The sequence below is a fragment of the Euprymna scolopes genome, chromosome 36, assembly GCF_053919585.1.
Source record: "Euprymna scolopes isolate OS-2025 chromosome 36, ASM5391958v1, whole genome shotgun sequence".
Lineage (NCBI taxonomy): Eukaryota > Metazoa > Mollusca > Cephalopoda > Sepiida > Sepiolidae > Euprymna > Euprymna scolopes.
Genome location: NC_136517.1, coordinates 34,829,178 through 34,856,539, shown reverse-complemented (window position 1 = coordinate 34,856,539; position 27,362 = coordinate 34,829,178). Strand labels below are relative to the sequence as shown.

General features: G+C 33.4%; 1 protein-coding gene across 2 annotated transcripts in view; it reads right to left on the bottom strand.

The window, feature by feature from the left end:
• The window catches only part of LOC145260405 (uncharacterized), a 258,651-nt gene that overhangs the window by 128,997 nt on the left and 102,292 nt on the right, over window positions 1-27,362 (bottom strand). For both annotated transcript variants that reach the window (XM_080118383.1, XM_080118382.1), the window contains exons 3-5: window positions 10,653-10,724; window positions 8,397-8,468; window positions 3,849-3,920 (exon numbers count right to left, since the gene is read on the bottom strand). In XM_080118383.1, the coding sequence (XP_079974509.1) occupies window positions 3,849-3,920; window positions 8,397-8,468; window positions 10,653-10,724 (216 nt within the window). The remainder of the gene's footprint in view (window positions 1-3,848; window positions 3,921-8,396; window positions 8,469-10,652; window positions 10,725-27,362) is intronic.

Genomic DNA, 27,362 nt, shown 5'->3' with positions numbered 1-27,362 from the left:
TGCAATATATGTAAATGTAAAAAATACACTTGTGGCGGAGGTGATTTATAGATTTTAGTTTATAATCAATAAGTATTTATCAGTTCATTATTAGTGCTGCAATGAAAAATTTAAGTTTTGAACAAAAATAAACAAAAGAAAAAAATAAAAGAATCGTTTATGACATCAAAAAATAAGCACAAGTTTATTGGATTCTGATACACCACAAAAGTTAAGATTTTTCTGATTAATCGTCCCAACACTACTTTTTTCATTTTTTTTTTACATTAGAGTCACCACTTATCAAGGCCTGGAAGCCACTTAAGCATAAGGGTTAATGGGTGTACAGTAGTCACTGGGACAATAGCATAGTAATTGTTCATAATAGATATTTGGTAAATTGGATTACTTAAGGGGACGGCTCATCAATAACTTGTTCATATTGGACTTGAAGATGACCATATGGTAATCAGCTGGAAAGCAGGCAAACGGAAAACAGGGTCACAGGTGTGCAGTTCTAAGAAAGAAGCTTTGTTCAAAGAGTGGGGGAAATTATTGACAGTGGTTTTAGATAGACGAGTGTTGTTTTGTGAAAGTTTGGTGAGGGGGGACCATAGATTGGAGCTCAAATGAGCACTTGCCATGAAAATAATGATAAAGCAGAAACAGGCTCATGTCTTCTACTTCTTATAAAACCATAAATAAGCTTTGTTCAAGGTTTTAATTTTTCTGTAAATAACAGAAAGAAATATAAGTAAAACCAAACAATCTGCTTAATACTGTAATTCAAAACGTTAAATTTTATTTTTTTGGAAAAAAAAAAAAAAAAAAAAAAAAAATCGAAGTAAAAATACCCATGCAAGGGGCGTACTCACAATCCTTGTCTCTAAATATGGCACACTCACCGATTCACCAACACTGGCAAGCATAAAATCTTACCTCTGCTAAATATGTAAACCATATTGGTTGCTTTTCTTTCTTTCAAAATACCCCTCTTTCTCTTTCTATAAAATTGAATATAGGTCCAAAGGGAGGGAGACTAAAAGCAAATCAAATAGTGTATGTGGAAAAATGTTATTTTGTTAAATTTCTTCTCAGTGTTATGGATGTCATGCATAGTAGATGTTACTGTGAGGGTATATACAGATCCTACCTCCATCTATATGACCAAAATAAAAAAAATTGATAAAGATTAAATATTAATTAAAAAGACAGAATCATATTTTGACAATCCACTTAAATTAACGTGTGGGAGTAATATGATAAACCCTGTTAACAAGAGACTATCACACACATGTCTGTTTGTGTGTGTGTGTGTGTGTATATATATATATATATATATACACTATTAGATAAAAGTCACGGTGTGTGAGAGTTTCTTCCTCATAGGTTCGAAATGGCTATCTTTTGAAAATTTCACACAAAGATAATTTATGTCTGGCAGTGTTCTTAGATATGTTTTGTACAGAAATTCACCTGATAAGTATCGAAAATCCAAAAAATCTTATCTTAAAAATACTCTTTCTTTCTTATAGATAAAAAAGAATTTTTACACTGGCCAAGAGAAATAAAAATCTCAACAAATAATTTCTTAAGAAAACATCTGGAGATATAGCTCAGCAGTAGAGCATTAAACTACAGATTAAATGATCCCCTGTTCAAGTCGAGTGTACCTCATCATTTTATTTTAATTTTTTCTTATTAATGAGTTCAATTTATGATAAAAGAGGTATCATTTAAAATTGTCGCAAATCATTTCTTCATTTGTATATTTTAAAACTAGACATTAACCAAAGTGACTTTTCTGGGGCATTCATCATCAAACTCAAATATCAACTAACGTGATATTGTAAATAAACACAGACGGAATTTGATGAACGACATTATCATTAAAAAAAATTTTTTTTTTGTAAATTAGTCCAGCGGGCAAATTATTCCTTGTAATATATAATATTCAATAGAGGACTGATTAATACATACGCAATCTGCATAAATCAAAATATCATGTTTAAGCGTATTGTACGACCGGACAACGCCGGACTGCCAGCTAGTATATACATATATATATGTGTGTGTGTTTGTGAGGAATTGAATTTTTAAATGATGTACATTAGAATTTACAACAAATTATGGTCAGACAAAGAACACAAATTGAAAAGTTGCAACTTTTCCTCAAATCATGGAGTCTGAAAGAATGGCTCTTATCCTTTTCGAAATGAAACTAGTGTTTAATAATAACAGTTAGAGCCGTATTGTATTAGCATTTTGTTTATTTATATAAATAGTATTTGCTACACAGATGCAGATATGTTTCAGTTGTGATGTTTTAAAAAGGTAAAAATATTATACTACACACACACATATATATAGCTTAATACAAGACCAGACAATGCCATGGGTCCAGCTAGTATATATATGAAAGTAATATAAAGAGCAGCAATAATAATAATAATAATAATAAAAAAATACATGGTAGTTTCTTTTCGTAATCAATTATTCTGAGCACAAGTAGTGGCTTTTTAAACCAACTACAAAATTAAATCTCTTGAGTATATTTAAAAACTATTTAGGGACTTAAAATATTTATTTTATTTTTATGCTTTTTTTTTTTTAAATGGGGGTGGAGAGGTTCTGTTTTACTGTGGGTTGTTCTTAGTCTGAACTTTAATACCTTCATTTCTTTCATGCACTTATTTTTTCACATATAACATATACATAAATTCTTTTTTTTTTTTTTTTTTTTTTTGCACCTCTCTCTATATCTTTTAAATAGATGAGAAAAGATAATGTGTTTCAAATTGATCTAAGAATTTGTCTCTGGAAGCCATAAAACTAGTTGGACCGATGGAGTGAGAAGCTAGGTGAAGATTAACAATCACCCAATAAAATATTCAGCTCAAACATGATATGCAAGATTTCTAAATGGCTTCAATAATATACAGAAGGGCCACCCACAAACAGGCACTGTTCCAGGGTACATGGCAGAGGGAGAGAGAAAATATCTTGCAAAGTATGTTAGAGTAATATATATATATATATATATATATATATATGCGCACATATGTGTGTAAGTATGTACATGATTTATATGGCATAATCACATTGACACACAGGTTCTTGCCAGATCACATAAGTTAAGCAACACTAAGCCTGGCTAGTACCAGATGGGTGATGATTTAGAAATTTTAGGCGCTGTATGCGCTCTCCGCTTATCTCTGCATTGTTTCCAGTCGTCCTGAACCTCCACTTGCTCCTGGTATTTAACAACGCAGACTCTGGAGAAATGCAGTTAGAGATTTCCCAACTCTTGCCACAAAAATTCCACATGCAGACACTATTACAGTGGGTATCCAAAGTCTGTCAAGACTGAAGGAATGTACAGGATTCACTCCTGAACTAATTAACCTCTCAGAAATTTTGGAGCTGTTAGGCATAAAGAATAAAGTGGGCTATATTTAATTTATGCAAAAGGGATAAAAGGTGGGTGGAAGCCCTTTTATGAACATTCAGATAACTAATGTGTGACAGTTAATATGTATTTCCAAATTCCAGTTTCTTAGGAATATTTTAAAGGTTTATTAGAAGGGTATAATATGCACAAAATCTATTTTAAAGTCGAATATATCAGACTTGCATTTAATTTAATCCCAAATCATTAGATACAAATTAAATAAGATTCCCTGAATTTCAACTTCTTGGAGACATCTTTTAACCCTTAAGTTTTAAATATTTACTAAAATCAAAACCATGAAATGGATTTTTATTAAAATTAGAATATTCAAATTAGAATAAGGATTCTAGATATATAGATATACGGGTATATCTACTATATATATAACTATAAGAAAGAAAAAAAAGATAATACTTACAGGTGAAGTTCTATTAGACTGTAATTCTGTCCAAAATATGGCATTCTGCTCAAATGATTATAGTTCATTTTCCTAAAATAAAACAAAAAATATGTATGAATATGGACAAACATACCTGATATTACTTGGAAATGAAAGAGAAGGATCCTAATGTACATACTCACACCTCCAGGCTTAAAACCCATATCATTATCATCATCATCGTTATTATTATTATTATTTAAAAGCAAATGGTGCAATACAATTGCAGTTTACAGATCGCCAACACGAATACAGATCACACAATACTATAAAAATAAAAATATCACCATTAGATTCCTGAAATCTTATTCAAGAAAAGTTGTTTGATCTTGGTATAGATCTTTATTTTCAATTACATCCTCGTCATCACAGATAAAATGGTTAAAAAAACAAAAAAACAACACACACATATATAACAATAACATAAGCCAAGTAATTAACAACACTTTTTCCATTAATGTTCGTTTTATTGTTTAGAAGTAGATGGGGTACCCGATAATAAGTGGACCTGTGGAAATTCCACAATGCTTTGTTACATCAAGGTCTATAATTTACCGTTAAAAAATAATATTTCTTTAGCGAGCGAGATTACACTAACTTTATTTTCCAAATAAAACAAGAACTTTCTAATAAGTCAATTATGTGTATGTGATATACATTCTAAAATTAATTTGCATAATGCTTTGCAAAAAAATAATTTGCATAATGCTTTGCAAAAAAATAATTTGCATAATGCTTTGCAAAAAAATAATTTGCATAATGCTTTGCAAAAAATTAATTTACATAATGCTTTGCAAAAAAAATTAATTTACATAATGCTTTGCAAAAAAAATTAATTTACATAATGCTTTGCAAAAAAAATTAATTTACATAATGCTTTGCAAAAAAAATTAATTTACATAATGCTTTGCAAAAAAAAAATTAATTTGCATACTGCTTTGCAAAAAAAATTAATTTGCATAATGCTTTGCAAAAAAAATTAATTTGCATAATGCTTTAAAAAAAAAAATATCTGAATACGTTCTTTGTTCTAATTGTTTTCTATTTCAATGGTTATTTGCATCTTATAACACAATTTTATTTAATTTTTTTTTTTATATTGAGAAAAAAAATTATTTGAGGTGAAAAAGTTTAAGATCCTACTTTGACTCCTTATTTTAGTCTCCCAATACTTCACACAGTTGAGTCTTCAACGATTAAAAGACCTGACTGACTCCTAGAATTCTTACAAGCTAGACCTCTTCCAAAACCTCTGACTTCTGAATTAAACATCAAATTGATAAAATTGGCACAAGGGAATTTATTTTTACTTATCATTTCAGAAAGAAAATAGAAAAACCAGAGGCATTCACCCTAAGTGGGTTGTACTGGTTTCCTCCAAAGGAGGAAATGCCAAGAGAATATTAAATTCACAAGTGGTCATTAGTTGTATGTATATTCTGGTCAAAAGAAATGATGTTGCAAGGAGGTATCATGTCCTCCAACATACAGCACCTGGTATTCCCAAATGGTCACCCATCTTGTACTGATCAGGCTGAACATTGCTTAATTTAAGTGATCAGACAGGAACTGGTGTGTCATAATAATCATATCATATGAAAATAGATACCACACTTAAACGGATCCAAGTTTTAATTATAGAACAGTGAAATTATTCAGGAGCAACTCATTCAATTTATGCTCGACCCCCAAAATCAATAGAAATTGAACCATTCCTGTAATGATCCGGTCCCTGTTGATTTTGCGGTGGGAGTTTAGGTCTGTGCAGTTCTATGAGGTTCATCCTCCCAGGCCTTGCCTTCTTTCTTTAAGAAAGGATTAGTTTATTGCTAATTGGCCGAGGCGACCTTGCCGGGGAATGTGAATGAGGCACTTTTTGCAGGTCAGAATGCTCCTCTTTGGGAGTATCGACTTCTTAGTCCTACTTTCCGATCTTGATGTCAGAGTACTTGCAGTGGGAGAGAACTAAAAAGCTTCAATTTATCAACTTTCATTTTTAAACTTGAATAATTCTCACCTTCAGTACACGCATGCATACACGCGTGTGGTGATATGTGTAGGCCTTGTGAATAATCATCATAAATTTGTATTTTTAGATTAAAAAAAATTGTTTTTTTGTTTTTTTTTAAATAACTAAAAAACAAAATCTTATGGAATGTAGAAATGCTAGATATTCATCTTTTGGTTGGATTCCGAAACTAATAATCATCAGAAAACATCAAAGGCAATAGACAGAATGGTTCTTATGACTAAGAAGACTTGATTTTGACTCGAGGTCAACAAAAGGTCACACTCTGCTCCCTAACTGCAGTTTCTCATATTTGAGATTTTAGACTTGTCAGAATGATTTCAATATTTTTTTTTTTAAAGAATAACAGCCAAGATAAAGTGTGTGTGTGTGTGTGTACATTGAACTTAGTATTCCTAGGAATTTAAACAGCATTTATTTTTTAGGAAATAATCAAAACTGCGTTAGATTAAACTATATAAGGAAATGTGTGTTCATATAGTGAACTTTGTAAACAAATCAATAAATTCATTCAAACAATATAATTTCTTCCTCTCCCAGTAGTAAGTAAGCTCAAATGGTAAGACATCTAACACCAGAAATCATGGTTTGAAGTCATGTAGTGTCTGATTTTGCAATCATTGAGTTGATGTCTAAAACTGATGAATAGTGAAATAATGAAATGACTGTCTGTGGATGACAAACCCTAACCTTTCTATCTCTCTTTATATATATATATATATATATATATATATATATATAGCTTTCGACAGTTTGTATAGATATATAGGAAATACTACATAGTAAAAAGCCGATTGGTGCCAGGGAAATACGACCTGTTTGATTCGAAATTACTCAACTCTTAAAGTGTAGTATCTGTTCTTCAGATGCTGCACTTCAATTTCTTGTTCTCTGTCAGTGGAGGAGAAATCCTTCACGACTCAGACAATTTTTATTTCTTTTCTCCACGTTAAAAAACGACCCTGGTGTCTAACTCTGTCCCGTGGGGAGGCATAGTAAATAGGAACTCCTTCATCAATCAGCCTAATGACCAAAAATATGAGACAGTAGAACTCTTTATGAAATAAAAAGATTAAAAAGAAAAGAAAATGAAAATGTGAAACTGCAGTGTTAAGATAAGCTCCTTTTAATTACATATTGTTGTTATAAACACACAAGCGAACACATACTTGTTGATTTTTTTTGTTGTGCAGTAAAAACAAGAACAATAATGAACTTCATAAACCCCCCCCCCCCACGTCCCCCCCCGTCCAGGGGAGGTGAAGGGGATCAGGTCGTTCTCTGTCAAAGCTACTGAACCCAGTAATGTTCTACATATCCCTGCCAGTACCAGCTCCTTTTTACACCATAAACAGATTTAATAAGAACACTTCACCCCCTGCCCCTCCACCCCACCGATTCCCTTCCTTTCTGACACTCTCAGAACTACACAACAAATCGGAGAGAGAGAGAGAGAGAGAGAGAGAGAGAGAGAGAGAGAGAGAGAGAGAGGTGGGGATCTCTTATTACAAATTAACTACAAGCAGATGATGGCCTATCAAAAATGTGGAAACAAATTTATAGTGGCACAAGTTAGAGTTCATACAACATAGAAATTCTAAACCTATAGAACCCTCCTCCCTCATCCCCTCAGCTATTCTTCTTTTGTACTTTTATACAGAGAGAGAGAGAGAGAGAGAGAGAGAGAGAGAGAGAGAGAGAGAGAGAGAAAGAAGGGGGCAGAGGAGGAGGTAGTGAATTAATATTATGTAAGAATAAGAGAAGGAAAATAAGGTAAACAAAGTTCTCAAACAAGGGGAGAAAGACAAGGGATAATGTCTGAATTAATTGCTAAGCAAATAAATTGGATTTCGGTTTCACATAATCAAATCAAAGAAAAGAGGGGGAAAAAAGATGTCATTTTCATTCATGAATTTGCAGAGAAATGGAAAATGGGTGGGGGGGATAAGAGTGGAGAATAATTGGGAGAAAAAAAAAAGAAAAATTTAAATAAAAAGGAAACAGAATGAAGAACAAAAGTCGAAATAATAAAAAGAATAAACAAAGCCGAAATAAGAATAATAAAAAAAAAAGCAGAAATAAAAATAAATAAGTAAAAATGAGAATAAGTAAAATAATAAGTAAAAATAAGCAAAAAAAAAAAGTAAAAATAAAATAAAAGTAAGTAAAAAAAAAGTAAGTAAAAAAAAAAAATAAGTAAAAAAAAAATAAGTAAAAAAAAATAAAAATAAAAAGTTAAAGCAAATATAAGAACAAATAAAAATAACAAATAAGAATAAGAACAAATAAAAACAAATAAAAATCAGAAATAAAAATAAAACAAAAAAAAACAAAAATAAGCAGAAATGAGAATAAAAACAAATTTTGCTTGCTTTTCTCTGGCTAAAAGCATAAGTAAATAATTTCATAATTTTTAATCATTTGCTAAAATCATTTTGATTTCCAACAATTTGTTTGCATCAGACTTGAAAATAGATATTGTAATCATTAATACTTACAGTTCCTTTAGATGAGGTAAACGGGAGAAAACGGATTCGTTTATAGAAGCAATTGTATTCCCACTAATATCCCTAAAAAGAAATTAAAAGAAATTTAAGCTTCTCTGTTACATGCAAAGAAGAAAAAAAAAAAAAAAAAAGGTGACTATAAAAATGTAGATGAAAATATAAATTCAGTTTTCTATACATGGGAACAGCTGATATGAACAGATTTTGCACGACACACCTCGAACAAAACTATTTTCAATGCAAAGCTTTTAATTTCTTTTAAGCATTTTGCGATGGAAATGTTATTTAAAACTTGAGCCTGACAGACCAATAAGAATGCAAAAATTCGCCCATGTGACCAGACACGCAGCATACACAAATATGTAATGGGGGGGGGGGATTTGTTTTTTTTATTGTAGACAACAAACCAAAGTGATCAAAAAACAAATATATAACACATGTTACCAAAGGCAAAATAGGTTATTCTTCAACCAATATGGACAAGTTTTTTATGCTTTAACTTATTTTAAAGCGTTTTTTGAAACTGTAAAAAGGAAAAATTTCTAATTAAGAGTCTCAAGTAGACTAGAACCGACCGTTTAAGAGCCTTGTGCCTGATTAGATTTTATCCAAGACATGTGTAACAAGTCTAACGATTATTTCTGAAACTTGATTCAAACGCATTTAAAAATCTGTACTATTATAATAGTGCTACCTTATAAAATGATCAGTTATTGAGCTTACTATGAAAGCAAGCGCAATAATTTTCAAGAGTGACAAGAGCCTTCTATCATGTCTGAAAGTGACACAAAGTTCAACTAACGAGATTGGAGATGCGCCGCTGTATAACTCCTACTTTCCTCCGATCCAAGTTATGACAACAGGACCATTGCCAGCACCCTCAAAATGCATTGCTGGATTGCCACAAATAACAGGGTGATGAAAAGTTTCCGGCTACGGTTATGGTCTTTGGTGTGGTTTAAAGCGAGAGCCACATCATGCAACCTCACATCTTTGAAGTTGGCTTGAAAGTCAACACCAAAGTGTACAAGAATGTGTTGAAAAGTGTGGCGATCCCCTGGTGCAATCAAGTGGCCATTAACAGACCCTGGGTTTGGCAACAGGACTCTGCGCCCAGGCTTGGCTTCAGGAGTACTACGACATTGCACCCTTCTTTCACTGTCCCCATCTCCTCTGGCGATACGAATCCACTAGACTACGTCGTTTGGCGATATGTCAAGAACATCACCAACATAATCTTCCACAACAAAGCTAGCATGATCGTTGCCATCCGCTAAGTATTTACCAAGCTCCTACTGGTGCTTGTTGAAAGGGTATGCTCCCAGTTTCAGACCCGTATCAAGGCGGTGATTGAGGCTGAAGGCGGCTACATTGAATAGATGTCAGCTTTACTACATAATGAAGTTACGTGAATTGATTTTTTCAATAAAACTTTTAAAATAAAGCTGTAGTGTTGTTTTCTTTAGGGCGACAACTTTATTTATTTTAATGTGTGTGTGACGATTACTGTCTGAGGAACAATCTCTATCAAACACTTGTCAATTTTTGGTCTACAGACTTGAAAACTTGATATAGAAGAAATTTGGACCTGTGGAACAAATTCAATTTGGTTTTTAGCAGTTAAAAGTAGCTACCAAGAGGTCATAATTAAAAAAAAAAATAAATGTAACTTGATAAATGTAAGTAAACTTAAAATGCTCTTCTGTGTAAGCGCAAATATCTATTTATAGGTTAAACAATAGTATTTTGTACTTCTTATATTTGTATGGATGTAGATCAGAGAGTAATGAATAAGGCTGGAGAGCTATATATTTTGATTTCGAGTCTAGCAAATGGCACCAAAGTCATTTTTTTTAAACTTTTAAAATCACTTCTGTATATTGGGTACAATATAATAATCAATAGAGTATTGGCTCTATAATAAATATGAAATCTGCATGAATTAAAATATAATATTAAGCATGTTTTATGACCGGGCAATGCCGGGCGGTCTGCTAGTAAAGCAATAAATGTCTTTCATATTGTGTTTTGTTTATGCCACACAAACACAGGAAAATCAAACCACCTTTAATATATTGAATATTCGAATTAGGATGAGGCATTCTTAAATGCAAATTCTGCCTACACTTCTTTGAATAATCCAGCATATCTACGAGTTTCCAATATTTGTATTTACTCCCCGAAGAGTTAAACTGTTTCCAAGAGAAGGAATTTCAGATTTGCTGGACGAATCAAAAGGTTACTTACAATTCTTTGAGATTTGACAAATGGGAAAAAACTGCTCCATCAATGAACTTGATTTTGTTGCTGCTAATGTCCCTATGGAAAAAACAAAAACAAATCTTCAGTCATTTATTTACAGATGGGGGTTTTACTTTAAAGAACAAAAATTGGCGTTATTCAATAATCTTGCAAATTCCACAAAATGTGAACATATTGCATGACAAGTGCAGATACTCTTAATAGTTTAAAAAAATTTTTTTTACATGGAAATTGTTCCAAACAGAGCATAAAACCATTTGATGTAAGTAGCTTAAAAAAAAAAAAAAAAAAAAAAAAAAACTATTTCAATGTAAATAAAAACAAAAACTATCCAACGATAAGTGTTAGATGGATAGATTCTGATCCAGAAAACAAGTTTTCCCCCTTTGTCAGAAACATTCTTCATTGAATGTGAGAACTAAAGGACAAAATAAGGAAAGAGAGAGTTACGATAATGCCGAAAGTAAACCCAAGATCCACTTCTTACTCTCCTTAATTAGATATAAAAGGCTACTGTTAGGGGCTCTTAATCAACACAGGAGATGACATTCATTATTTTCTTTCTTATAAATTGGGCACTTATTCAATTAGAAGTGGAATCCCGAGGTTTGCACTGATTTGATATTTATTAAGTTTATTTTCTGACTGACCTGAAACTGACAATTCTAATGTTTATTTGGTCCATGTCATACTCAAATAGTAATATATGTTATATTTAAATGCTAATTAGTTTAATACGGCATAATCACGTTGACACACCGGTTCCCGCTAGATCACCGAAGTTAAGCAATGTTGAACTTGGTCAGTACTAAATGGGTGACCATTTGGGACTTCCAGGTGCTGTATGTGCTCTCCGCTAATCTCTATTGTTTCCAGTCGTCCTGGACTTCACCTTGCCACTGGACTCAAACAGTGCCGATTCAGAAGAGGTGTGGTTGGAGATTGCGCAACCCTTGCCTCATAATTACATGCGCAGCTGCCACTACAGGGGGTATCATTTGTCTTTCGAGATTGAACAGAGGCATCAGAATTAGTTTAAATGTCATAAGTTCCAAACTTTTACTGCTGTTTTGTATGACTTGTAGGATTCTATGGAAGCAGAAAAATAAACTATTGGTCATCGAGATAAAGATGTGTTAGTCTTTCGGTCTGCTAACCAGACTCAACCACATCTGAAGTTATGCCAAATTCAGAAAAAATGAGGGGGGGGGGGAAAAATCACCTGCGTGGCTCTCACAAATAACAACATTATAACAAAAATAAGATTCAAAATAAAGACCAATGGGAAGAGGTCTTACATGAAAGGCAATAGATATTTATACATATAAATAATGGAACAAAAAAACATCTGTATTATAAATATAAATTTTTCAACTATACAGTTTTGTGTTTATTTTCAAAATTATTTGGATTCCATACTATAGGAAGTAATTTTATATGTATGAACATAGAGTTATACTCTTGTAAAAAAAAAAAAAAAAAAAAAAAAAAAAATGTATCTATTAAAATAATTCTGATCAGCTTAAAGTCTTTTCTGGAAGGGATCAAATTATATTTTATTGTTCTTAACAATATACTAAAACGACCCCCCCCCCCAACTGACGAACCAGAATAAAATATTGGTTCTGTAGGAAGAAAGCTATCGATGATAAACATCGAAAACGAGACTAACTTTACTTTATATATTTGATATCCACTTCTGGAAATCTGGATGTCTATTCCTTAGGCAGGATCGACATTTTCGACAATTTTTTTTTTTTCATAGAGTTAGATAAAAAAAAAAATTGCTTTTTTTAAAACAAATAAAAGATTGGAGAATGATATTGGAGTTAAACAAGATAAAAAAAAAAAAGACAAAAAAAAAGACAAAGATTTTACAAACCTCAAATCAATAAAAAAAATCATGTAATGGTTCATATTAATATGAAGTATTACGCGATTCATTTTAAGTCAGTGGCATTGATTGGAAACGTTTTCGTATATAACCCTATTTAATGTACAATTAATAGAGATCATAGCCGTTTGTGCGGCGCTATTTAATCTGTGGCGGAGTTAGGGTGTAGAAAGATTGGCAGAATGGAAAAACAAAATGGAATCAGAAATTAATTTAGGATTCAACATTCAAAGAAAACAAAAATCAAATGATTTGATTTTTTTTTTTATCACTGATCCAAAACAAAGAGTTTAGTTGAATTGGCAAAGATTGAATAGTTAGAACATTTACAACGATATTCATAATTTCTATTAATAAAACTAGCAAATATTTGTGAGTAGAGGAACTGTATCTTTGTTAATGTTTAACAAACAATCATGTACTACAGTTTCCTCATAAAGAAGGAAATAATGCCAGGGAGAATGGTATGACGAATGAACATATTCTACCCTACACTTCCCCCCCACTCCTAAAGGCGGAGGTAATACCTGAGAGGATAGTCTCATAACAGACAAGATACTACACACTATTCACCCTGCCTGAATTGAGCAATAGTACAAGTAAGAGTACTAATATAGTTTCAGTTTTAGACGGACAGATACCAAATCTCCATTTGTAGTAGAAGATACAATAATACAATTAGTAGAAATAGTATAGTTTCAGCTTTAGATAGATATGGCATCCTTATTAGTTAAAAGATTTGCCCGATCAAATCTCCCAAAAGCGTGATTTGCAAAATTTTCTAAATAAAAACAAAAAACAAACAAAAATACGATTATTTAGTTTATTTAAAATAGTTAATGAAACAAAATGCCATTTGAAAAATTGATATGTAATTTAATTTTTCTTTTTGTTTAATGATTTTAAATTCCTTTTAAATTTCGTAAAGTAATCCCCCCCCCCACACACACTATTAACAATAGGTTAAAATGGTCGACTTGCTCACAAAGAAAAAAATGTATTCTGGTAGATTCAGCTTCAAATTTACATTAGGATTAAAAAAAAAAAAAAAAAAAAAAATTATTTAATGTCAAATTTTTTTTGAAAGTCGGAATCGTACTTATAAAAACGCTAGAAGTGGGAAACCTTTTTTAAATTTCAGAAGAAACAGAGATTTGGATATTTAGAAATTCTAGGAGTGGGAGTCGGAATCGGATTGTATACCTGCCCACTCCAAAACCCTACTTTTGCGTTGATTTCAACAAATCATCGACTGATAGAGAATTACAAAAAAAATAGTGTATAAGTCACGCTGTTACGAAAAACAGCGACACACAAAAAGTGGTAACAAATGTAGAAATGATATAAAAAGACACGTTTTTGAATTATTTCCGTGTTATGTAATTAATATGCACAAAAGGCAGGGGCGTCAGAATTTGTCGGCCGGTTGAAAGCGACGACCAACGACAAATACGGTTTCACAATACGGGTTTACCAATTCAATCCGATTTTATCGCTCTTAGCCTTTGCTTATCTGCTTAGAATAATATATACGGAATTTAAACAAGAAAAGCAAAAAGAAAGGTATTGAAGAGTGGTTTAGCCTGTAACTCTAGCTAAAGAATTTTTTTTCAGAATGTGTGGGTCCCTTTCTCTATCCCCCTCCCCTTCTTCAATAACGAAGAAATCAATATGGCTGACCTTTTGCCTTTAAGAATGAAAAACCAATTAGCAGACATTTTGGAAGTTCAAACCACAACGCTCAACTTGCCTTTAAACCAAAAATAAAGTGACAAAAGAAAAACAAGATACATTACGCACACAGAGTACCGACCTGGCGTTGTCCGGGATGGAGAAAAATCAATTCATTATCTGTTTGCTTAGCTTAAGTAAAAAAACTTAAAATAAAAACTTATTTTCTTTAAAAAAATATGGATTACTACTTTTAGGTGATTATTTAAAGATGTTTAAGAATCCTCTGGGTCTGAATAAAAAAAATTTTTTTTTTAAATAAGTTGTAACTAAGTACGTTATTATATTACCAGTAACACACGACAACGATAAAAATAATAAATTGGATAGTCAGAAGCAAAGTTTGCTTTATCAGTTTAAATGCTGTTTGGGCGTGAGTTTGAAAATCCGACAAGATATTGCTTTTTTTTTTTTTAAATTTTATTTTTATCTAATTATAATAACAGGAAGTGCCTATATGTTAGATTAGTAGGAAAACCTTATTTTCCTATAATTATGGCTTGTGCGAAATTCTGAAAATTCTAATGCTTCTTTGGCCCACGTCATAGTTAAATGCATGTGATAAATATGTGTGTGTGCTGGAGGAGGGTACAAAAAAGTTTTGGTAAGTAGATAGGATCGTTGAGGCGAAGGTGGAAAAGAAAGTGTGAAAAAACAAATTGACAACTAAATTTAACAATTAAAAAGTTAAATTGACAGGTGCGCGATTGTAATGATCATGCCATAGAAGTCCTGCAGTGAACTTTTACTGTGGGGTAGTTATTTTGGTTTTGTTCCCCAACTTTTTGTTTTGCCAAAATGTTGGAAGGGGGGGGGGGAACCAGTTCCCCATAAAGAGGAGAGTGTCCATATGAATAGCAATTGTCTGATATAAGGAGTTTCCCCTACGTTGATCAAATGCCCATTGCTTTCTGGACATTCCTGGAACGAAGGCCAGGCACCACACCTTCGCTTCAGAGCAGCTTCGCTTTTATAAGAAAAAAGCCGAATGAACACGTGAGAAGCCGAAATAGCAAGAATTTTATAAAAGTCGACATAAATAAATCTAGACGTGACGCGCGTTCACAAATTGTACATATTATGATCTAGGAGTATTAATACAAATCTGAAATATTTGAATTTTCAAACGGGAGGTTGTGCCTATATTATGCCTCCTTAAACACTTTAAATACTGTAAAAAAAAAAAAAAAAAAAAATTAGGGAATATTTATTAATCGGTTTCTAATACATAATGGCTAACATGTCTTCTTATATATATATATATATATATATATACACATATATATATATTTTGTGTATGTGTGCACATACATAATCATCCACAGACAAACTGTTTTGCTGTATCACAGCTCTTCGGTACTGTTAGACAAGCACCTATCCCAAGCCGAGCATCGAACCAACAACCATTGAGCTGATACTCAGTAACTCTACTCAACGGGACACTGGAACAGGCGCCGCTGGTAATGGTATTTAACAATATTTCATACAAACATTGACCGCCATATTTTTTAAAATTATATATATATCATAATAATACCCATCATAGTCTCAACTTTTGAATGTTTTAGTTGGATTTGGTTCTCTTGAACATCAGGTTAATACTTTCGCCATTTAAGCTATACCATAACACTTTCACCATTCTTAACAGGCAAGCCTTTTGCGAATTTAGAAAAAGGAATTATCTCCTCAATCTGATTAAGCCATTTATGGTGACTTTTCGTTATGGTCCCAAGCATTCCAATTACAATGGAAATGACCTCGACTTCTTTACCTTTCCATAGACTAAGTTCTTATTATTACTATTATTATTATACGCACGTCCAGGTTGTCGAGATACCGACGGTTGGTAAATAGTAGGATCCATGCAACACAGTTGTGTGTTCAAGGATTAGAAGAACTCTTTGGTGTGACTAGAACAAAAATGGTTGTCACATAAAAGGGACTAAGAGGACAGGAAAACAAACAAACGAGCGAAAAGAATGAAGTTGTGGTAGTGGTGATGGTGGTGGGGCGAACTATAAATGTCTGCGAACTGAAACAACATTCTTACTTTATAAATTTGTTATGAAGTAAATAGGATCATTCTGCAAGCCAACCACACACCCCAAAGTGATTATCAGATGAAAACAGGGGAGAACTGCGCTCCGTCTCCCTCCCGCTGTCAAGATATAAACATAGGAATTTTATAATGCTGATGACGATGATGATGAAGAAGAGAGAGGCTAGGGTGCAAGTTCATTACCCGTAGTCTCACAGATCATAGTACAGCTAGATGCGCGCGTGCACACACACCTTTATCATATCTCAAGATCTAGAGACCCCATTTCAAAACATCTGTTTTAAGGGTGGAAAGAGGGCGAGGGGGCATCAGAATTAAAAAAAAAGACATATGGATGAATAGAGAGGAAGAGTTACATTTTCTATGGAAATAACCTTTCTTTCACACTTGCCACAATAACCTAAATGTTAGAAACAAAACTTAATTACACTTATTTAATAATTGTGAGGGGGCGGAGTGGGGGTTAAACTACAAAACAAAATGAGAATGCAGTTCATACTGACACACATGGGAGTCAGAAAAGAATCCTTTTTCCCATTAATAAAAGAACCCTTTACATTTTAAAATGAACTTAAATTCTTGTCCACATTGCCCCCCCCCTCTCTCTCTCTAGTATGTGAGAGTTTTTTTTTCTTCTTAAGGGTTCAATTTGAATGAAATAATCAGTTATATATATATATATATATATATATATATATATATATATATATATATATATATATATATATATATATATATACGAGAGAGAGAGAGAGATAACGGTTGTATCGATTGGTTTTCATAATGTACACGGACGTAAATCCAATGAAACTCGCGTGATTATTAAAGAGTGCTCAATGCAGGACAGAGCTGGTATATTTATTTTGTTTATTATACAAACATTATTGGTTACATATGTGCATACATGTTTCAGTGGAGTCCCAATTCAAAGACAACACTCTTCACTGGTCTGATAAAGTGTTGTTTCTGAATTGGGTCTCCACTGAAACATGTATAGACATATGTAACCAATAATGCTTGTATAATAAACATATTAAACGTCAAATGAATGTATTTTTATGTACAGAGTAATTGTTTGCGAATACCGAAAAGTAAAGAATTAACATATAGCAGCCAATGATTATTTCGACCATAATTGGTCTCTTTCAGGTCTGTTAACAAAGATACGATTTTTATTATTCTTACAAGTTTCGCTCTTCGGATACAACGGCATTTAAACCATGTGAACACAAAACGAAACGCTCCAAAGAACCAGCATGATAAAAAGCGTTTGCTCGATAAAAATGTAGTTAGCCGCATAGATAGGTAGAAGGGTTAACTAGATAGATACTATTTACCTTCTCGCCAACAGGTTAGATACAAGATTAGATGTGGTTTTAAGAAACCAGTGCACTAAGATAAATGGCCTACAAAGATGCCTCTGGCGATTAGCAATCAACTAACCTTTTCTCAACGATAAAGCCTGAAAGAAAGCATTCCTCAGTCGACAACAACAAAGCCAATGTCAGATCGATATTCTATAGGGGTAAATCTAAAGATTGGCGGCCTAAACAGTTTCTTTAAAAATTGAATAAAATTCTCATGTATAGGCGATAATATACATAAAATTTATATATTAATTTTAACAAATTATAACATTCTGCGTTTGGAGTTAAAATCAATGTAGTAATTTATGTGACGATACCCCCCCCCCAAAAAAAAACAAGGCTCCATGATTAATAAAATACTTTCAGTCTAAGTCAAAGAGTTGAAGCGAGTGTTCCTAATGATGGCGGTGTGAACAGATCTGAAAGGGAGAAACAGACCAAATATCAAGGTCTCATGTAGGACATGAAAAGAAAACTGGAATCGTAGAGAGATATCAATCATACCAGTTATTATAGGTGCCACAGGGCTTATGAAGAACACCTGAAGTCCTACCTAACTAATATTCCTGGTGAACCAAGTGCAAAAGAGATCCAGACAATTGCACTTAAGAGAACAAGGATACTAAAAAGAGCTCTCGGTTGGTTTCAATAAAAAGCAGGGCAATGTTGGCAGCTGGTTTGGCTGCCTCATACCCAGCGTTACAATCTTCAAAGGAAGAAAAAAAATTATTTTCTTAAAATCTCCATTTTTCTAGCATATTTATACATTTCAAGTGCTTTTTTTTTTCAGATTAACATGCATAATACTAAATATATTTTAACTCCAAATGAATCCTCATGTAATAATATAAAAAAAAATAAAATAAAAACCCGCAAAATCATTATCGTTTACACACAATTGTGTACCCCCATTGTTTTAGATCATCGATCTTCACAGTTACATGTATAGATATAGTCTAATGTTCACGAATCACTTCCTTCCGGAATCACATGATATTAACACAAAGAAGGCATAATGGCTGTACCCTTATTAAATCATAGTTCTTAAAAATTGATTATTCGGGGACAAGGGAATATAATAGTTAAAAAAAAAAAAAAATTGTGGAATTGACGTAAGGAAATTCCACCAACAAGTTAGTATTAGTCGCCATTACGCACTATCTATATTACTAAACAAGCAGATATGGTGTAATCAAGGTAGGGAAGATAGAAGAGGAGGAGATAAACGACTCCCATTTCAAGCAAGATAATCTTACATACAATGGTGGATGACACATGGACATGTGACCTTATTTTTTTTTTATGTCGCATCGAAACTCGAGGTTTTTTAAAACACTGTCCCAAAAGGAGTAGCATGCTATCGTTTCGTCAGCCATGACCGAGTAGAAGAAGCACAACCACCGTATGGTAGAAGTCCCAAGTAATTCGCAATTGCATTTTGAGTGTCGCCTGCACTGAGGATGCATAAAGTATTTGATAAAAAAAATCAGTTTTAAGTTACACCATTCGGAGGTTGAAGGCACAGTTTAACAAAAAAGTGATTCAACAATTTACGTAAAGTGTGGTCAGAATAACCTCCTAAACTAATGAACAAATCACGAGTTTTGAAATATATATTCTAGGCAACACCGTGAGTAACACGAGTGCACTATTTATTTATTTATTTTTTTTGTAAACTTTACCATTTAGGAACCCCCATCGCTGGAGCTTTTAAAATAAGTTAGACACTCCCCCCCCCCAAAAAAAAAATAAATAAAAATAGAGAATTACTGCTCTACTCACAATTTTTGAATTAATAGATTTTGAAAACGATCAGTGTGTCTGTAAGAGTGTCAATAATGTGCACGTGCTTGGTAAAAATACTTATCCATTAAACTAATTATGAAAGGTGGAATATGTATTATAGGTAACTGGGTGAGTAACGTGGGCACATTCTTATTATTTGTAAATTTACCTTTTTTTTTTTTTTATTGTAAATTTTTGCCGTTTAGGGAGGGGCACCAAAATCACACCAATATATTTATTGCTTATATATGAGTATTCTAATTTTATTTTATTTTTTTTGGGGGGGGGGTGACTGACTCAATGAAATGTGCTCAAGAGGCAGAAAGAAAGAGGGGGAGAAGGGGAGAGATAGAGCACACAGCGATAGATGTCAGTAATCGTGATAGTAGATAGAAATATTTAATCGTGTCCAAATCGCCTCTAATTATTTTCTAATGTAGACAAGAAACTTAAGTATCCTTTAAAATCGCTTGATCTGAAGTAGAAAGAGAGGGCGGGAGGGTGGGGTATTAGTTCCTTTGCGTAGAACCTCTAACAGTGATAATTCAGGTTAGAAATGATTAACAATTTAGATAAGATCCCGCCTTACAGGGAGCCAAGATAGATAAAATAAGTGGAGCCGATAGGCAAGCCTGAAGACTAAGAAGCAATGTGAAAATGAATCATTTCTTTTTAGTAAATAATTTCTCACTTAGAAAAGACGGTTTCGTTTTTCTCTTTCCAACAAGCTCGCAGATTAAGTGCTTCAATTTAACATGCAGATAACACTGATAAGCCTTCATTGTAAATTATAATACAAGGTGGAATGAGAAAATTGTCATCCTAGAAAAGACAACATAATTCCATTTGCGTTGATGAAAACCGGTTTTCTTTCTTTCTTTTTTTTTTTTGTTGTTGCAGACCATCTATCAGTTGGCCAGTTGTGTACAAATCCCAAAAGAGATAGAAGCCTTCTATCATGCCTGAAAGTGACACAATGTTCAACGAGCGCGAGATGTGCCGCTGTACAACTCCTGCTCTTTCTGCACAACGCATGCTGTCAAGTTATGAAAACAGGACCATTGCCAGCACTCTCAAAATTCATCGCTGGATTGCCACAAATAACGGACGTGCCTAGGATGATGAAAAGAAAGTGTCCAGTCACGATTATGGTCTCCGGTGTGGTTTCAAGTGAGGGCCACATCATGCCACCTTACATCTTCAAGTGTCAAAATTGAAAATCAACACTAAAGTGTACCTGGATGTGCTAAAGAGTGTGTGATAATCCCCTGTTGCAATCAAATGGCTGCAAGCAGACTCTGTGGAAGCAGGACTCAGCACTGGCCCGCAAGTCCAAAGAAACTCAGGCTTGGCTTTAAAAAGTGTGCTACGACTTTGTACCTTTTTCTCACTGATGCCCCCTTCTCCCCTGACCTGAACCTGCTAAACTACTTCGTTTGGTCATACGTTAAGAACATCACCAACATGACCTCCCATAACACCCAAGCCGCCTGATTGCCGCCATCCGTTGAGTATTCACCAAGCCCCCGACGGTGCTTGTGGAAAAGGCATGCTTTCAGTCCCGGACCCATATCAAGGCGAGGATTGAGGCTGAAATTGAATAGATGTCACCTATACTTACATAATGAAGTTACCTGAATTGATTTTTTTAATAAAAGTTTTAAAATAAAGCTGTAGTGTTTTCTTTAGGGTGCCAACTTTATCGTAACACCCTGTAGAAGCAAGATCATACAAATAATAGGACTGACAGACACACAAGTTGGGGGTCAAGTATTAAATTAAAACCTGATTTGATGAGGGAGTACTAATTACTATAAAAATTAGCGATTATATAAAACCTCATTCTTTTATAGGTGTATCTTGTCAAACTCGGGAATTTGGACGGAATTTTGAACAGAACTCGTCATTTACTTCACGAAGATAACATGCTCTCACTCTGTCAGCCCTGACTTGATAGCGGTCCTTATTGTATTTTTTGGTCATCCACACTAAGAACTGAACCTTCAACCTTCAGTAGAATATCGTTTTTACAATTAATTTTTTCAAGTACTCTAACCACTGCACCAAGGGTCCTTGTGGACAGTTCTGGTTCTAGTACGAATTCTGGAAATCTTAAACCTCTTCTCATTTCTAGTTGCAAATATCACTATTTATTACTTATTATTATTACTATATATTACTGTGAAAATGACACTCAAGATGAGAACAGTAGTCCGAAGAATCCAAATAATACGAATATATTTCAATTTGCACTATACATTAATTTGATCTTCCATCGATACCTTTAGTCTCAGAAAAATACTAGAAACTCAGCTCATAGGGTTAAAGATACCAAGAATAACTAATTCGCCAGTCGTTTTTATAGTATCCTGGGAAACAAAAAGAGAGGAGAGGGAGGGAGACAGAAAGAGAGAGAGAGAGAGAGAGAGAGGGGGAGGGGAGAAAGAGAGGGGGGAGTGCTCATATCAGAAAAGATACCAATAAGGGATATTATTTTTCATGAACAACATCTGATTTGTTATTTTATCAACAAAGTGTAAATTGTCTCCACACCCAAAATTGTTTGCTTCTTTTTTCTTTTCAGTTCAATTTGAAATCGGTTGCTCAGATGAAGTCATTTTTGTCATCAATCTTTTCATGGTTATTTCATACCGAAACTCAATCCACCTATTGTAATCGATTCCAAAAACATAATTGGTTAGTTTAACCAATGCTGAAAAGCATTTATACCATTACAAATAATATTAGTGGCCACGAATGGTGTTCTATATTAGAGCTGAAGTTGACACATCCGAGTGGAGCCATACTGACCAGAGTTGTGGATTAGAAACGTACAGGGTTCCACACAGACTTCTAAGATTCCAAAATTTCTGACTCAAAATTCTTATTTTAAAGTCTTCCCAAATTCAGACTTAATGGTTTTGGAGATTAAAACCTCAGACTGACTCCTAATTAATTATTACAATTTTGATCCTTCCTAAATCTCTGACTCTTCAATCCAGCTATTGACAAAGAAAAATTGAAAATTAAAATCAGCAGCAGCACAACTGTAGGGTCCAACCTTTCCTCACGCAAAAACATGTTAGAACTACTTAGTTTTCATTCAAATTCCGGAGTTCAACAAGATATACCTGAAGAAGATCGGAGGTTAGATTGACCAAAACGTTATGAAAAGTAAACTCAAGATGAGGACAGTAGTCTGATGAATTCAAATGTTACGAATAAACAATCCTCATCTCAAAAATTTGGAAACGTACTTAACTAACAGGGCTCTCGAGAAAATTAGCGTCAACATCAGAATATGTCGGGTTAGGGTTGTCTTTAAATAAAAACCTGTGTCACAAGCAAGCAAACCCATAAAATGCGGATAACATGGGTTCTGCAAACGTGCAACCATCATTCATTTGTGTGTTCTAACGAAAATCTTTCCCAACTTCGAATGCAATCGTTGGACCTTGTTGCTCTGTGTGTCAGCGATTAAAATCCTGAAATCTTACTCCAAGGCCAACGGAAGGATTTTATAGGGTCAGACAATCCTTGGCACGATGTTTATGGGCTTTGTGCAGAAGTCCGATTCATTCAACATAAAAAAAAAACTACTTTTCGTTTTGCTACAAATATTTACATCTAACGTAGATCACCGTGTGCCTATGTGAATGTAACAGTCAAAATTTTCTCATTGGTCAAAGTTGAGTGTTTGTAAGAGTTTTTTTCTTTTTTTTTAATACTTTGTACTTTGAAATTATGACCGTTAGATTTTGAGTGAAGAGATTGGGTGGGTGGGGGCTCCTTATGATTAAAAAGAAAATCTTATCTTCTAATAGAGATCAAAGGTGGAATACTATAAATTGTTACCCAACTCGTATCTCTTGAGGAGGGACAAAGTACAAAAAGATTAAAAAAAAAAAAAAAAAAAAAGTAGGAAAAGGATCAAGAGAATGGTCAGAAGAGGGAGGACTATGTTAAAGAGGGTGGTGGTGGAATTCCAACTCATTTCCCGTTTTTAAAGCACTGCACACCGTTACACGCCCCCCCCCAAAAAAAAGTGAAGCAAAATTAAAGTTACATTCACATTTTTCTCATTTCATTTTGTAACATTGATCAACACAAGTAAGAGAGAAGGAAGATAATGAAGAGAGAGAGGGGGGGCAGATGAGTGAGAATGAAGAAAGAAAAAAGAGAATAGAAAAAAAAAGAGAGGGAGGAAAAGGAAATAGTAGAGGAAGGAGAAAGGAGAGAGGGGAAAGAAGGGGATAAATAAGAGAAAGAGAGGAAAAATAGAAGCGGATAGAGAGAGAGAGAGAGAGAGAGAGAGAGAGAGAGAGAGAGAGAGAGAGAGAGAGAGAGAGAGAGAGAGAGAGAGAGAGAGAGAGAGAGATGTAATGCTATTTGCATAAATCAAAATAAGAAAGGATTTTGTTTCCCATCATAAGTTCAATGCAAAAGCAAATCGTGTGAATTACTCAAACCAAGCCTGGAATTTTTGTTTACCAAATCAAAAAGAATTCATACTGTTTACAAAACACATAAATAAAAAATGCACTTAGTTTTTATGTAATAAAACCGACCTCACAAAATCTGTACAGAATCGACCTAAGAGAGCAGATCTTGAACAAAGAGCTTGAATATTTATTATTATTATTAGTGAGTTACCTATTATTAAGCTTAAAAGCCACTCGAGTTTAAGGATTAATAAGATGGATGCCAGTTGAATGAATATCATGAAACGATTGAAAATAATGAAATGAATAATATTTTATCAATTATGATGACGGTCTATCAAAAATACTGATCGACATTGGATTTGAAAATGGTCACGTTGTAGCTCTCACCAGGCTCAACGATACTTAGCTTTGGTGATCTAATGGGAACCGGTGTGTCAAAGTGATTATGTTGTGTATATATAGCGGTATATCTAGGAGAATGCTGGAAAAACAAAAAGGATAAAAAGGTAAACCATTAAGATGAGATAATAACCTATGTTCCTCAATGTCCAGATTAACCGGCTAAACAAAATAATCCAAGAAAGACGGTCTTGGAGATATTTAATACAGGATGGATCGTATAAAGGGGATTCGTGCGTTTCAACCTTGTAACTCTTTTTCCTCTATTTTGTCCTTTAAACCTCACATTCCATGAACAAACTTTCTGACAAATGGGAAGGAATTGCTGTTTTCTGGGCCAGAATCTATTCATATAATACTTAGTGTTGTTCTTTCTTTTTTTTTTTTCATTGTAATATAGCTTCTTATTCCAGTAGCTTCTTTCAAAGAACTGCACAGTTGTGGAACTCTTTCTGCTCACCGTTTTCCTCCTCTGTAACCTTTGTCTTTTCGAGACTAAGGTCAATAGGCAACTCCTGTCTCCTTTTCGATAATCATTTTTCATTCTTGTTAGCAGCTCCTTACATTAATGGCTTCATGCCTTCTATTAAGTGATTTTCATTAAAAAAAAAATCATGAAGCAACATGTTCAACAGATAAGAAGTTCTTGCATAGAGCTTAATACATGATAAATAGTTTATCACAAGACTTTACTGCTGTTTCATGGTATTAACGATTATCAGAAATATACCCAACTAGTCTTCAGTTCATCATTGAGAGAGTGAGCAAGATACAGGAAAAGCAATAGAGAGGGGGGAATAAAGGGGGGGGGGAGAAAAATCAAAGAAACTGAGCTTTGTTTCTTTCTATTCAATGAACAACGCAAAAACAGAGGACACAAAGGAGGGACTTCTTCACGGTCAACCATCCACAACAGAAATGGGGACCCCAACCGCCCCGACCCACTTCACAGCACAACAAAACCACGGTAATGCATTAAAACCACATAATTGGGCAATAGGGTATGGATGGAGTGGGAGAATAGGTAAAAAAAAACAGAGACCCTTATTTTTGTTGTACCTAAGGAGAAGAGATACTGATTGCGATGACGACATCTCGTTTCACACCTGACTGAACTGGGGCTGCAGATTCAGTCAAGGTAAATAAAAAAAAAAAAAAAAAAAAAAAATATATATATATATATATATACACATTAAAGAATGAAGGACGCACGTCATGAGATCAGAAGACCATTTAGAAAGAATGGTACTTGCATATGTATCCCTAGGTCGGTAGATATTTCATATACATACTAGTAAGTGTACCCGGCGTTGGAGGTGGAGGTAAAACATTATATGCAACAGAAAGTAAAAGATTAAAGAATAACGTTTAATAATTTTCATGGATCCGTTTATTTTCAGAGAGGGGCTGGGGAGTTGAAACCCCTCGTAAAAAAAAAAAAAAAAAAATAAATAAATAAATAAATAAATAAAAATAGCTTAATACACACTTCCTTATCTCATTTTCAAAATGCCAGAAAAATCTGACCAATAGTTGCCTTTTTTTGTTTTTTTTTAAATTCATTAGCACATTTCTTTTACAAAAGAAAGGAGGGGTCACATTTTGATCTCTTTACATAGAATTAAATCAAACTAAATAAAATATCGCCCACATTATCCTACATGACTTATTTAAATATTAAAAAATGACTTATTTAAATATTAAAAAATGACTTATTTAAATATTAAAAAATGACTTATTTAAATATTAAAAAATGACTTATTTAAATATTAAAAAATGACTTATTTAAATATTAAAAAATGACTTATTTAAATATTAAAAAATGACTTATTTAAATATTAAAAAATGACTTATTTAAATATTAAAAAAAAAAAAAAAGTATTAATTTATAAAAAAATTAAAGCTGCAATAGCACAAAGATATTAGAACGGATTAAAAAAAAAATCCTATTTAAAAACAATTTAACGTAAACCGGGCAATACCACATAAACAATGCCTAATTAGTATTTCTCCTCTCTTCATACCCAAGATTATATGTGTCTAGTTCTCCCCTCCCTGTATTCGCCACATAAGCACCTGTTCTCTCTCGTTCGGTTTGGTTGTTGATTTGGTGGTACCTGTGGCTGTTTGCGTTTTTATTATTTATAAATTTCAAGAATTAAGAATTTAAAAATATTCATAAGATAAAAAGGGAGTGGGAGAGGGAGTGGGGTAAAAAAAAGAAGAAAATATCTCCCCCTTCCCACACGCACACATATCGAGTAACGCAGGGTAAGTATAGATAGTTTGAAAATACCATATTTTGACGACACGAAAAGAATTCACATAAATACGTTCATAACTTCCCAAGTTCTAAAAGGAAATATTTCTGAGTGAGAAAAATAATATGTAGATGTGATAGAGTTGCAAAACAGGTGTGTGTGCGTGTGTGTGTGTGTGTGTGTGTGTGTGTGTGTTGGACCGGAGAGTGAGAGAGGGGAGGAGGTCGTGTATTTAAAAACGTTAGAAAACCTTCATTAATCAAAAGGTGACAAAAGATGAAAAGATACGCTTTGGGGCCTTTGCCACTAAATATGCAAATTAACTAATAAATTACACAGACCAATGATGACAATGCATATAAACATGAGTGCCTTTGTATACATACATGTGTGTATGTATGTATGTATGTATGTATGTACAGAAGTTCATATCAACATGGTACCTTAGGTTTCCAGCTGAGGGGAAGGGTCGATCCAAGCAACAAAAACACTAGGTTTTCTTGAGTTTTAATTATAAACTACTCACTGGCTTTCGGTAGCCATATTTTGATTTATAGGGAATTTGATCACTTGTAAAAAATCATTTTTTTTTTTAATATTCTCATTTATTCTGGTAGTTAATTAATGAAGTCTTCCCTACAAAATCTATTCCTTCTTCAAATATGTCAAAAAAGATTTCTCATAGGATGTAGCCTTACACATGAATGAGGAAAGGTAATAGACAAAGTGAAAATAAAAAGAAACGAAGCGGAAA